The sequence below is a fragment of the Gopherus flavomarginatus genome, chromosome 7, assembly GCF_025201925.1.
Source record: "Gopherus flavomarginatus isolate rGopFla2 chromosome 7, rGopFla2.mat.asm, whole genome shotgun sequence".
Lineage (NCBI taxonomy): Eukaryota > Metazoa > Chordata > Testudines > Testudinidae > Gopherus > Gopherus flavomarginatus.
Window position 1 is genome coordinate 110,964,387 of NC_066623.1, and position 13,318 is coordinate 110,977,704.

The window sequence follows — 13,318 nt, forward strand, 5'->3', positions numbered from 1 at the left end:
GGCCACAGCTGGAGTATTGCATCCAGATTTTAGCCCCCCACTACAGAAAGGATGTGGAAAAATTGGAGAGAGTCCAGTGGAGGGCAACGAAAATGATTAGAGGGTTGGGGCACATGACTTACGAGGAAAGGCTGGGGGAACTGGGGTTATTTAGTCTGCAGAAGAGAAGAGTGAGGGAGGATTTGATAGCAGCCTTCAGCAACCTGAAGAGGGGTTCCAAAGAGGATGGAGCTCGGCTGTTCTCAGTGGTGGCAGATGACAGAACAAGGAGTAATGGTCTCAGGTTGCAGTGAGGGAGGTCTAGGTTGGATTTTAGGAAACACTAGTTCACTAGGAAGGCGGTGAAGCACTGGAATGGGCTACCTGGGGAGGTGTTGGAATCTCCATCCTTAGAGGTTTTGAAGACCCAGCTTGCAAAGCCCTGGCTGGGATGATTTAGTTGGGGTTGATCCTGCTTTGAGCAGGGGGTTGGACTAGATGCCTCCTGAGATCTCTTCCAAATTTAATCTTCTATGATTCCATAATAAAGAAATATTGCATATTCATTAGACAGACTGCATGTTCAGGAGTTGAAAATGTCACCTAAGCCAACCCTGAAATCATAGAGTCAATAAGAGTGACAGCAACCAACTAGAATCTAAAACAAGCATAAAAGAGGTTTGTTTTCCTATAATTTCACAAAAATAAGAAGGTATAAAGGACTCTGAAATAAACACCTTCTGCTCACACACACACTCCCAGTACTCACGGAGTGAGTACGCCCTAACTCATCCTGTTTATCTCTACAAGCAAGCTTCCACAAGCAGATAAGAAAAACAGATAAGACGCAAGAAGAAACCAACCCAAAGCAACCTCTCCACAACTTCAACATGGATCAGTGAGAGGAAGTTAACTCACTTGCAAGGGATTAGGTTTAAAACTCTTATAATGATTTTATTGGAACATTGAAATGACGTCATAACTTAAATTTACTAATCATTTCTCCTGTTAATCACCAAATGGTTAGATCATGTATTCCTGGAGAGGAGACATGGGCTAAACATTGGTAAACAGAGAAACAGTGGGATTTAATTGGATTTAGGATTCTTAATATTTATAACTGGCCTGTTTTAAGATAGCTTGTTAAATGGCTTCTTCTAAGAAACTAATGTAAATATTGTTTTCGAATTCATGGGATTTAATTAAGATTGCTTACTTTGCCCAGCTATAAACTGTTTGAGTTCTTGTTAACAACTAGATAGGCTTAAACAAATTATTTTGCCAGACTTTAAACATCTAAGTATCTAATAAGCTTCTAAAATCAAATTCACAAAAATTTTGGAAAACATTATAATTTGGTCTTTACTTACTGAGAGAAAAGTGACCCCTCCTCCCAACAAGTGGGTTCACTCTCAAGGGTATAATCTCTCTTAAAAGCTCAGCACAGACAGGCTTGCAAAAGAGACTAACTGAAGTTACAGTCCAGAATCAGCAAAGAATCCTGTGGCACCTTATAGACTAACAGACGTTTTGGAGCATGAGCTTTCGTGGGTGAATACCCACTTCCTCAGATGCATGTAATGAAAATATCCAGGGGCAGGTATATATATGTGTGCTAGCAAGCAAGCTAGAGATAACGAGGTCAGTTCAATCAGGGAGGATGAGGCCCTGTTCTAGCAGTTGAGGTGTGAAAACCAAGAGAGGAGAAACTGGTTCTGTAATTGGCAAGCCATTCACAGTCTTTGTTCAATCCTGAGCTGATGGTGTCAAATTTGCAGATGAACTGAAGCTCAGCAGTTTCTCTTTGAAGTCTGGTCCTGAAGTTTTTTTGCTGCAGGATGGCCACCTTAAGGTCTGCTATAGTGTGGCCAGGGAGGTTGAAGTGCTCTCCTACAGGTTTTTGTATATTGCCATTCCTAATGTCTGATTTGTGTCCATTTATCCTTTTCCGTAGAGACTGTCCAGTTTGGCTGATGTACATAGCAGAGGGGCATTGCTGGCATATGATGGCGTATATTACATTGGTGGATGTGCAGGTGAATGAACCAGTGATGGTGTGGCTGATCTGGTTAGGTCCTGTGATGGTGTCGCTGGTGTAGATATGTGGGCAGAGTTGGCATCGAGGTTTGTTGCATGGATTGGTTCCTGAGCTAGAGTTATTATGGTGTGGTGTGCAGTTACTGGTGAGAATATGTTTCAGGTTGGCAGGTTGTCTGTGGGCAAGGATTGGCCTGCCACCCAAGGCCTGTGAAAGTGTGGGATCATTGTCCAGGATGGGTTGTAGATCCTTGATGATGCGTTGGAGAGGTTTTAGCTGGTGGCTGTATGTGATGGCCAGTGGAGTCCTGTTGGTTTCTCTCTTGGGTTTGTCTTGCAGTAGGAGGCTTCTGGGTACACGTCTGGCTCTGTTGATCTGTTTCCTTATTTCCTCATGCGGGTATGGTAGTTTTGAGAATGCTTGGTGGAGATTTTGTAGGTGTTGGTCTCTGTCTGAGGGGTTAGAGCAGATGCGGTTGTACCTCAGTGCTTGGCTGTAGACAATGGATCGTGTGATGTGCCCAGGATGGAAGCTGGAGGCATGAAGGTAGGCATAGCGGTCGGTGGGTTTTCGATATAGGGTGGTGTTAATGTGACCATCACTTATTTGCACCGTGGTGTCAAGAAAGTGGACCTCCCGTGTAGATTGGTCCAGGCTGATGTTGATGGTGGGGTGGAAGCTGTTGAAATCATGGTGGAATTTTTCCAGAGTCTCCTTCCCATGGGTCCAGATGATGAAGATGTCATCAATGTAGCGTAGATAGACAAGGAGTGTGAGTGGACGAGTCCAGAATCAGTGCAGCAAAGCCAGTCTCTGGATTGCAGCTGGCCTTTAGTAGGCTGCCTCATTGGCTCCACTGCTTATTGCTTGGAAGAGGCAGCAGACTGGCTCTTAAATCCTGCAATAGCTCCTACTCCTTCCTTGGTCCCAGCCCTGCTCCTGCCTTGTTTCACTCCAGGTAACCCAGCTCTGGCCCTGGCTGCTGACTCCAGCTAGGACCCTTGGCTCTGATGCTGGCTACCGACTTCTGTCCAACCACTAGGCCTGACTCCTGTTCCGATCACTAGGCATGACTGCCCACTTCCCCGTCACTGACATTAACCAGTTTTTTACTCTGTCATTCGTGGTATTTTGTTTAATGTTTTATTTTTCTTTCTTTCATAATAAAATGGCCAGAGTTAATTATTGTGATTACTTGTCTTGGTTGGGATCAAGGTGTTCCATTATTTCATCACCAGGGCTGGTATGTCAAAGAGCCCTGGTGATGAAATAATGGAAGCCACACCACTGAGTTGGCAGTAAAAGAAACAATCCATAACAGCTGGCCTACCCTTTCTTGTTTCTCTAAACTCAATATTTTTAGTAATTTTTAAAAGAAAATGACTTTGTATCCACCAATTTAAAACTAGCCCTTTCAACCCTGCAATCTGAACCTTTTTCTCCAACATGTAACCACCTTTATCCAAAAGCTTCTTGGAGATTCACTTTTTTTTTATACACAATGCATGCATGATGATTTCAGAAAGCTTCTGGCCCTCACTGCACCAAGGAGTGGGAAATGCCATCTATTGATGGCTTGTTCTTGACTGACCTCGGCATCATTTCTGGTCGAGAATGTAGAGGAGGCCATGAATATACGTACCAATCCATGGAACTATATGCCTATAGGTAACGTTATCCTTGGGATCTGGAAAAGTCAATTGAGAGAGAGAGAAGATGACAATACTTTATTAGTAATGATTCACTGCAATGTATGTTTATCTGTGGTGTAGACACCAACATTCACTTGTGAATGAAACAAAATGGGTGGCATCTCTTCATAATGAATCAATATTACACAACAAACCAACACCCAGTTCAGCATAATTGCGAGGTGGCTGAATGAAGGACAGATGCAAGACTAGCATTAACCAAAGATACTGCAGGTCTAGAGCTGAATGGGAACATGGAAAGGGACCTCAGGAGGTCATCTAGTCCAATGCTCTGCTCAAAGCAGGACCAATTCCCAACTAAATCATCCCAGCCAGGGCTTTGTCAAGCCAGGCCTTGAAAACCTCTAAGGAAGGAGATTCCACCACCTTCTAGGTAACCCATTCCAGTGCTTCACCACCCTCCTAGTGAAATAGTGTTTCCTAATGTCCAACCTAAACCTCCCCCACTGCAACTTGAGACCATTGCTTCTTGTTCTGTCATCTGCTACCACTGAGAACATTCTAGATCCATCCTCTTTGGAACCCCCTGGTGTTGAAAGCAGCTATCAAATCCCACCTCATTCTTCTCTTCTGCAGACTAAACAATCCCAGTTCCCTCAGCCTCTCCTCATAAGTCATGTGCTCCGGCCCCATAATCATTTTTGTTGCCCTCTGCTGGACTCTCTCCAATTTTTCCACATCCTTCTTGTAGTGGGGGGCCCAAAACTGGACACAGTACTCCAGATGAGGCCTAACCAATGTCAAATAGAGGAGAATGATCATGTCTGTCAAACTGCTGGCAATGCCCCTACTTATACAGCCCAAAATGCTGTTAGCCTTCTGGAAACAAGGGCACACTGTCGACTCATATCCAGCTTCTCGTCCACTGTAACCCCTAAATCTTTTTCTGCAGACCTGCTGCCTAGCCATTCGGTCCCTAGTCTGTAGCAGTACATGGGATTCTTCCATCCTAAGTGCAGGACTCTGCATTTGTCATTGTTGAAACGCACCAGATTTCTTTTGGCCCAATCCTCTAATATGTCTAGGTCCCTCTGTATCCTATCCCTACCCTCCAGCATATCTATCAGTTTGCAGAGGATGAGGCATCAAGGAGTAGGGATTCCTGAGCGACATCATAGTTGTGGGATTCTGCTTTGCTGTGAATAGTTAACACCCAGGAAATTATGTTCGGCATTTGCAATTTGCAGAAACGCTACAATCATTCAGAACTCAGATGCACCATGCCTTACCTCCCCTGGCAAATAAGACCTTGGCATAATCAGGGTGGGTGATGTTTAAGAATGCTGAGAAGCTCCCAAACCAGAGAGGGAAGGCGTACAGGTACTTCTGGCTCCATTGCTCTACTTTGTTTAAAACCTCCCCTTCTTGTAGAAGCTGCAACAGCGGAGGAGAAAAGAGAGAAGAAAATAGGCTGGTTGGAAAACTCTCTGTCCAGAAGAGCTCACAGTAATCTTACTACAGCCAGAAGAATAGGGAATGTTCATAGGACATGACAGTTATAAATAGTCCATGGTCTCTCTGAATTGTACTGCAGAAAGGGTTGTTATTTTTAAACATTATATGAAATAACTGTTCATCCAGGGATTCTCAGGAAAATACTTTTACATGGAATGCTGTAACGGACTGGTCAGGGTATGTTACGTGTCCCTACCTTGGAACCAATCCACAGAGGATGTGAATCTGTTACAGCTCCTAGCAGGACAGTCTGGTTTTTTAGCTCATAGATGGCGACTCAAGTTTTCAGCTCTAAGTTGTTTCTGGTTCAATCCATGCCACAGTGGTACAATATACAATGTACTTTGTAAAGGAATAGGAGGAATCTAACCAACTGATAAAAAGCCAAGATGAAGATGGACCAGAAACGGTCACAGATCAGGATAACTGCATCTAAAATTCCCTTTGTGGTCTCACAAGGGCACCCACTCTAGGCTCCCAACTTCTCAGCCATCATCTCTCTGGGGTGGAGACCTCTGTCTCTCTCCCTACTGGCCAGACAGTGCAGCTCCCCAGCAAGTCAGACTGCCCAAGGAGCTCTGCTTGGCTTTCTCCTCAGAGGCTGTAAACAGCATAATTTCCCCTGGTTAGAAATTAGCACCCTGCTCTTTTAAGCAAACACATTTATTATAAAGGTGAAAACATTACAAAGGAAACATATTAAAAACAATAAAAGGACCTACGCACATGCTAATTAGCTTATCAGAGATCATAACCCTCACCCCAAACTCCAGCAAGGGCTCTGGTAAGAGTCAGTCCTTCAAACCACACACACGGTGTTTTCTTTGGTTACAAGTTCATACATCTTTTGCTCAGAAGAAGACCCCACATGAATAAATCTGCCTGTCCTTTATACAGCTGGGGTCTCTGATTTAGAGATGCCAGGAGCAGGTGAAAAGACAATGGACTCTCCTCAGGCATAGCTTCAAAAGGCTGGGTTTTTGCATAACTAGAAAGGGGATGGGGTACATTTGCATTCATTTCCCCCTAGAGATTTCCTAGGAAATCCACTGAGCCAAAAGTTCCGGCACACTGTTTAAAAGAGTCCTTTGAAGCTCATAACACTTCCTAGGGTTTGCATTAGTCACATCTCCCTTCTGGAGACATTACATACAATCCCACAATAATATATAAACCTTTGCATCGTTAGTACAGTAACTCCTAAAATACTCAATCCAATAAGGTTTGTCCAGGATAGTGAAGGAAATTGCCATATCTGTCACAGGAGCATTCACCCATCCCTTCCACCAAACCGTGGTGGGGTTAGGGTGGAAACCAATGCCAAATCATTCTGGTTTGGGTTTTGCAAGGGGAGATGCAGAGTATGGTCTAAGTAGGCTGAATAAACCGCTAAGAGCCACAACTTCCTCAGTTCTAATCCCACCACTGACTTACAGCATGTCCTTGGGCAAGTCGCAAAGGCCAGATTTTTAAAAGGTGCCTAAATACCTTTTAAAAATCTGGACCTAAACCTCTATGTTTCCATTTTCATTCTAGGTAAAATGAGAAGGAGAATAGTGGTCTACTGCACTGGGATGTTGGGTGCAGTCAGCAGTAAATCCTATAAGCTATTCAGGTATAATTATTCATATTAAAACTCAACCAATGGGAGCTTGCGAGACAAAGTTCCACCATAGTTTAGCTCCTGTTTGAACACTGTAGGTTTCCAGGTTGGGATAGGGGTGCGCATCTTGCAGGGACTGTACGTCCTTCAAAGCTGGCAGAGCGTCTGCCCGCAATGGAACTGCTTTAACAGATGGCTCGAGGCCACGCTTCCAAGGTCAGAATGGAGCCCTAACTCTCTACCCCGAAGTTCGATGCTGAAGAAAGATTGGAGCCATTCAGGTAAGCGTGTCACAAAGCTTGGTTGAGCAGGTCAAAAATCTGCTTTAAAATTCCCTGCTGTAAATAAACATGTTTTTGAACAGTGAATAAATACGGATTTTGTACTGTCAGGAGCAAAGGTAAATACCAGGCTTTTCTAAGCTGTCTTTATGCCAAGATGATGCCACAGTAGTCTTGCCAGCTCACACAGGGCACTATATCGTCTTCCATTTTTAAACCGACTCACAGACAAGTAGGTTCTGATTTGTGCCTGCAAACACTAGGGAAATCAGAGTTACAGGCAAGTCATCCATTTGTCTGGTCATTCCAAACCGCCAATGAAATGACATGAGCAATAACTAAGCCTAAGACTGTATTAAGGACTTTCCTCAGTCTCATCTCTTCAACAGTATTTGAAAGCAATTTGTGGAGGCAACACCAGGTTTATAGTAAGCAAGGGGTTAAATCTGGCATCTTCCCTCTCTTCCCTCCTCATTGTGACTGCTCAGTAGGGCAGCTGTGGACTTGGTTCTCATTTACCGTAGGGCCCCTTTGCACAGCTCTAGCAGTGTGAAGGGGCCTTAGAATTGGTAAAAGTTTAAGTTGCCAGAGAGGTACAAAGGGACCTCAGTATAAATGAGAATCAGACCCTATCCCAGGGGTAGGCAAACTTTTTGGCCCGAGAGCCACATCTGGGTATAGAAATTTTTTGGTGGACCATGAATGCCCATGAAATTGGGGGTTGGGGTGGGCGTGATGGGGGTAAGGGCTCCGGCTGGGGCTGTGGGCTCGGTTGGGGCCAGAAATGAAGAGTTCAGGGTGTGGGAGCGGGATCGGGGATGGGGCAAGGGGTTGGGATTCAGGAGGGGGCCAGAGGTGCAGGATCTGGGCAGCACTTACCTCAAGCAGCTCCCAGAATCAGCGGCATGTCCCCCCTTTGGCTCCTACATGGAGGAGTGGCCAGTTCGGAGGCGCCACCACTGCAACTCCCATTGGCCCCATTTGCTGACCAATGGGAGCTGTGGGGGTGGCGCTTGGGGTGGAGGCGATGTGCTGAGCCCCCTAGCTGCCCCTACATGTAGAAGTCGGAGGGGGGACCTGCTGCTGCTTCTGGGAGCTGCACGGAGCAAGGCCCCAGCCCCTCTCCCCAGCAGGAGCTCGAGGGCCAGATGTGGTCCCCGGGCCATAGTTTGCTCACCCTTCCCCTATGAGACCACCCCCTTGATAGCTACAGAAAGGAGAGTGCCTGTGAAGGGTGGGACTGGGCCAGGTTTTTTCCCATGTTCTGCGGACTGGGTGGAACCTCAGCCAGAGGAAAATTTTGTTTGTTGTCTGTTTTTGCTCATGGTAACCTGTGGTCTATGGTTATAGCAATTTGCTCCTGAGGAAAAGTCCTTATTCTGTCTCACTTCTGCGGAGTCATCCAACTGATTTACATACAGAATGTGACATCGGATGTGAGTCACAACTTGGGGGCAGGATATAGGCCAAGGTACAATACTTAGACTGGACACTTATTAGAACAGGGACGATCTTTTTATTCTGTGTTTGAGCAGCACGTAGTCCTTTGGGGTCCTGGTTCATGACTGGAACTGCTACGGGAATACACAGAATAATTAATAATATAGTGACGTCCAGGATCACTAAAGACCTGATCCAAAGCCCATCGAAATTAATGGATCAGTGCCTCATTTCTTAATGATCCAATTTCAGATTTACTCTTGTTCTGATGCTTGAATGGGGCCCTTGTTTGCTCATTAACCTGGAAACAGCTGAACTTTGGAACTCAAACACAAGCCTGTAAATAGTCTGCCTTCTTGAGCAGATCCTGCACAGCATTTCACTGTGGAATAATGAAAGGCCAGATTTTAATACCTTAACTCACACTGAATAATAACTGACTCTACAGCTGGAGCTACTCCTGGAGTAGGATTCTACTCAATATGAGTAACTGGATCACAATCTGATCCTCAGGTACAAGTGATTGAAAAATCCTGTTTGAGCCCGCTCATTAGACATTTGCCTAAATGGCCTCACACCTGCTGCCTTTGAAGTCAATGGGAGCTGAATCAGGCCCATTTTATAGCAAAGCCCTGTCTGCTTTGTCACGTCACTGAGGAGGGGCCGGGCAGAAGGTCCCTGTGAATGGCAGAGTTGGGGTCGGAGGACTAGGAGGGGGAAGGAGGGGAACTACTAAGATTTGGGAAGGGAAGGGGAAGGCAGGGCAGATCCTTCACTTCTCCTGGGCTGGACAAGATACCAAGCCAAGTTTGTGACAGTAACTATAAGACATGGAGCCAGAGCAACAGGTAACAGGGAAAATATTTAGCAACTCCTCTTCCTAGCCCTGATCCACTGAAAATTCATGATATTCCCCAGACTTCGCAGTCCACTGATTTCCATGGGTGCAAGACCATGTCCTTGACCATTCACTCCTAAACAGCAGTCCCAGGTCTTGCACAGCATTTAACAATGACAACCACTTAATTCAGCCTAGTAACCTTTAAACTGGTTATGTTTCCAGGACAAATGGAAATATTTACAACCATACGCTAGAGTGGTTATGGATTTTCTCTACAGGTTGTAAAGATTTAATTAAGGGATACCCTAAATTTTAGAAGGATAGTCTGGGTGACCCTATACATTGCAGACATTAGTGTTCCTAGCTCCAAGTGCAGGATCTATGGCATTGGAACCGATGATGTACAAATTTACTCATATGAGTAGCCCTCAAGTCAACAGTCACTCATCACCACAAACCAATGGTCTATAATTAACTGTTCTTGCATTCATTGCTCATTCTAATAGCCAGCTAAACTTTTCATAGATTTATTATTAAAAAAATAATAGCTACATTTACAATTATGGATCCTATAGAATTCCTATTCCTGTAAGAAAGAATCTTCTTCTGTCCCCTGCAGCTGTCAAAATATTCTTACCCTGGTCTCTGACTCTAGGTCTGATCCTCAGCGCTGTTCCTGGCCTCTAATTCCTGCTATGACCACTAGGCCTGACTATTGCTGCTCCAACCACTAGGCATGACTGCTCACACGCCAGTCCATGACAATCAGTGCTGACTGCTGAGTGTGAGATTTGTAGCATGTGCCGGCACATTACAAACTGATCATCACTGCTTGGTACATCTCATTTGGCAGTGGAATTAACGAAACTCTACAAAAGCATAAGAATATGTCCCTGAACCTCATTATCTGCCATGTATGGAAGCTTGATCCTAATATGCATTCTGTCCTTCTGCAAAGGAATTACAACAAGGAGAGCATTGCAGTGGTTTCACTCTCAGTTCGCTAGCCAGTCAAATCAGAAGAGATCTGGGGTCAGCAGGTGGAAATTGGTGTTTTAATGTTGCTACCCTGATTTATGCCAAGTGAACAGCTGACCCATAAGGTGTCATAAGGTGTTACCTTCTCCTTTGCCCTCATTTAATCATTACCTCTTTGTTGTGCTTTTTGCACTGATCTGTGTCTTTTGTTCCTTACGCAACACTCCTTAGATAATCAATGCAGTGCAAGCTTTGTAGTGGGATGCATGACTTACCAATGATTTATATTAGCCAAAGGGCGCAAGGAGGATTCTCTCACAGATCCCAGGGACATACCATATCAGTGAGATTTTCCCCACTTCTCCCCCCACCCAGTTCAGGGAAGCTGCTTTCTCCGTTTACCGCATTGTGCCTATTTCATTTTTAAATACCACTTCCTTCTGCCCTACCCGCATCCGCCAAGGTGTAAACTCAGACCTTTTCCTACCTCATGGACATGGCCGTATAGCCAGTGGGTCGGATGGCCTGGGAATCTGCTGAAAGCTTTGATCAATTCCTGCCTCCGGTGATACAGCTGAATCACTTTCAACACCACGCAGGTCAAGCCAAACACAGCAGCCAGGTGAAAAATCCGATAGATATCCACCCCCAGCCAGGACCAGGCAGGCTTTAACCCTGTCTCTAGCACAGATGTCATATTCCTGCTGCTTCTGTCTGGCTCCCCCAAACTGCACTCATTGTCCTGTCTCACCCTTCCTTTGCTACAGCTATAGTCAGCAGCCTCAGCCAATGCTGTGCGAAGAGGCAGAATCTCAGAGGCTGTTTTGCTGCCAAATCATGAGAGCCTTTATTGGAGGGAAAAGTCCAACCAGCATAGCCTTGGGGAAACATCATTTGTGTGGGGAGGAGTGCAGCAGAACAACAACCTGGCCTGCCTTTCCTGGATCTTATAGCAGCAGGCTAGGCAGCGAAGCATATAACACTCACATCGCACGGCTGTCAATTGCAGAAGGTGAAAGGTAGTGGAAAATCAGCCCCACTGAGTCACCTCCATTGTTCAACAAACATAATGAGAAATGTTCAGTGGCTGCTCATTAACTGAGCACCATCCATCCTGTGCACTGAATGTGTAGGGGCGCTGGTGGAAAAATTAGTATGCAATCGTGTAATTAAATACTGGTTTCAGAGTGGTAGCCATGTTAGTCTGTATCAGCAAAAAGAACGAGGAGTCCTTGTGGCACCTTAGAGACTAAAACATTTACTTGGGCATAAGCTTTTGTGGGCTAGAACCTAGTTCATCAGATGCATGCTGTGGAAAATACAGTAGGAAGTTATATATATACAGAGAACATGAAAAAATGGGGGTTGCCATACCAACTCTAACGAGACTAATCAATTAAGGTGGGCTATTATCAGCAGGAGGAAAAAAAACTTTTGTAGTGATAATCAGGATGGCCCATTTCCAACGCTGACAAGAAGGTGTGAGTAACAGTAGGGGAAAATTAGCGTGAGGAAATAGTTTTTACTTTGTGTAATGACTCATCCACTCCCAGTTTTTATTCAAGCCTAGTTTAATGGTGTCCAGTTTGCAAATTAATTCCAGTTCTGCAGTTTCTCATTCTCAGTTTCTCGTTTTGATGGAAAGTCTCCAAGCTGCCCTATTTGGAACCTATTCTCCACGTGGGCCATGTTTACACTAGAAAGTTGTGCTGTTTTAATGATTCCAGTATAGCTGAAGTGGTACAGGCGTTATATCAGTATAAAGATGCTTAGTTAGAGCTATTTCTGTAAGGCATGAGGAATAACTGTACTGGTATCAGGCACTTTTTTACTGATATAACTGTGTCTTCATTTGGGCTTGTACTAGTAGAACTATATCAGTAAAAAACCAGCCCCTTAACCAACATGGTTATCATGGTACAACTTTCAAGCCCTTAGTCAGAAATGGCTCAGATGTGGGCAAGATGCAAAGCCCATTTATTCACCCAGGCCTTTGTGGAGGCAGGGACGCACTAGAAGTGATCAATTACGTGGAAGAGGGTGAGAATTGTTGGGTGTGGCTTTTTCTGTACACTGTTAGCCTTGGCATAGGGGTGTGGAGCAGCTGCTGACTTTGTTTTTTTAAGCATTGGCAAAGGCCTAGGCCAGGTGCTTGTATCCATAGTGTTATAAATCTTAATAATTAACCCTGGGGCATACACCCTCCATGGACAATCCTGACTAACTTCTGCTTGTGAAACTCTGCACATTCTGCGCATGCCTCTGCTTATTCACTCTGGCAACACCTCAAATTCCTGCCCTGTTGTGGGGAGAACAATCACAACAACAGGTCAATGATGTGCTTTGCTGGACGCTTCTTGCAGTGATTATCTTGCTCAACCGACTTTCAACAAGCCATCTGTGCTGCAGACGACAACGGCCCGGGAAACAATGCTCTTTGCCACTGTGTAATAATTGCCCACTGCCTTTCATGACACCGTGTTACGCTGTGGGGGGTTATACTGGGTGTCTGCATGCCTTGGTGTTGTAACGAGCTGCTCTTCCCCTTGAAGAGTCAGGAGTCCAGGACCCAGCAAGCCCTGTTCCATTGTCAGACACAGATGGGAGGGGGTCAGGGGTTTACTATAAAGGGCTAAGAGAATACAAATGGAGGTGGGCTATAGGAAGCAGGTGGGTTGATGTGGCCAGCCCTGGAGTGGAGAAGAGATGCAAGAGGAAGGTCCTCTAGACACCTACAGCTTGCTTTGGTAGGAATAGAAGATAAAATAAAAAAAGAGCAAGTAAAAAATCACTTAGAAAACTTAGATGCCTGCAAGTCACCAGGGCCTGATGAAATACATCCTAGAATACTCAAGGAGTTAATAGAGGAGGTATCTGAGCCTCTAGCTATTATCTTTGGGAAATCATGGGAGACGGGGGAGATTCCAGAAGACTGGAAGGGGGCAAATATAGTGCCCATCTATAAAAAGGGAAATAAAAATAACCCAGGAA

The 13,318-nt window shown here is 45.0% G+C and overlaps 1 protein-coding gene across 2 annotated transcripts in view; it reads right to left on the reverse strand.

Moving 5' to 3' along the window:
* Nucleotides 1-11,072, reverse strand: part of LOC127055102 (cytochrome P450 4B1-like) — a 35,409-nt gene extending 24,337 nt beyond the window's left edge. For both annotated transcript variants that reach the window (XM_050961710.1, XM_050961711.1), the window contains exons 1-3: nucleotides 10,815-11,072; nucleotides 4,959-5,103; nucleotides 3,660-3,704 (exon numbers count right to left, since the gene is read on the reverse strand). In XM_050961710.1, coding sequence (XP_050817667.1) covers nucleotides 3,660-3,704; nucleotides 4,959-5,103; nucleotides 10,815-11,024 — 400 coding nt within the window. In that variant the 5' untranslated portion in view covers nucleotides 11,025-11,072. The remainder of the gene's footprint in view (nucleotides 1-3,659; nucleotides 3,705-4,958; nucleotides 5,104-10,814) is intronic.
* Between the last annotated feature and the right edge of the window lie 2,246 nt (nucleotides 11,073-13,318).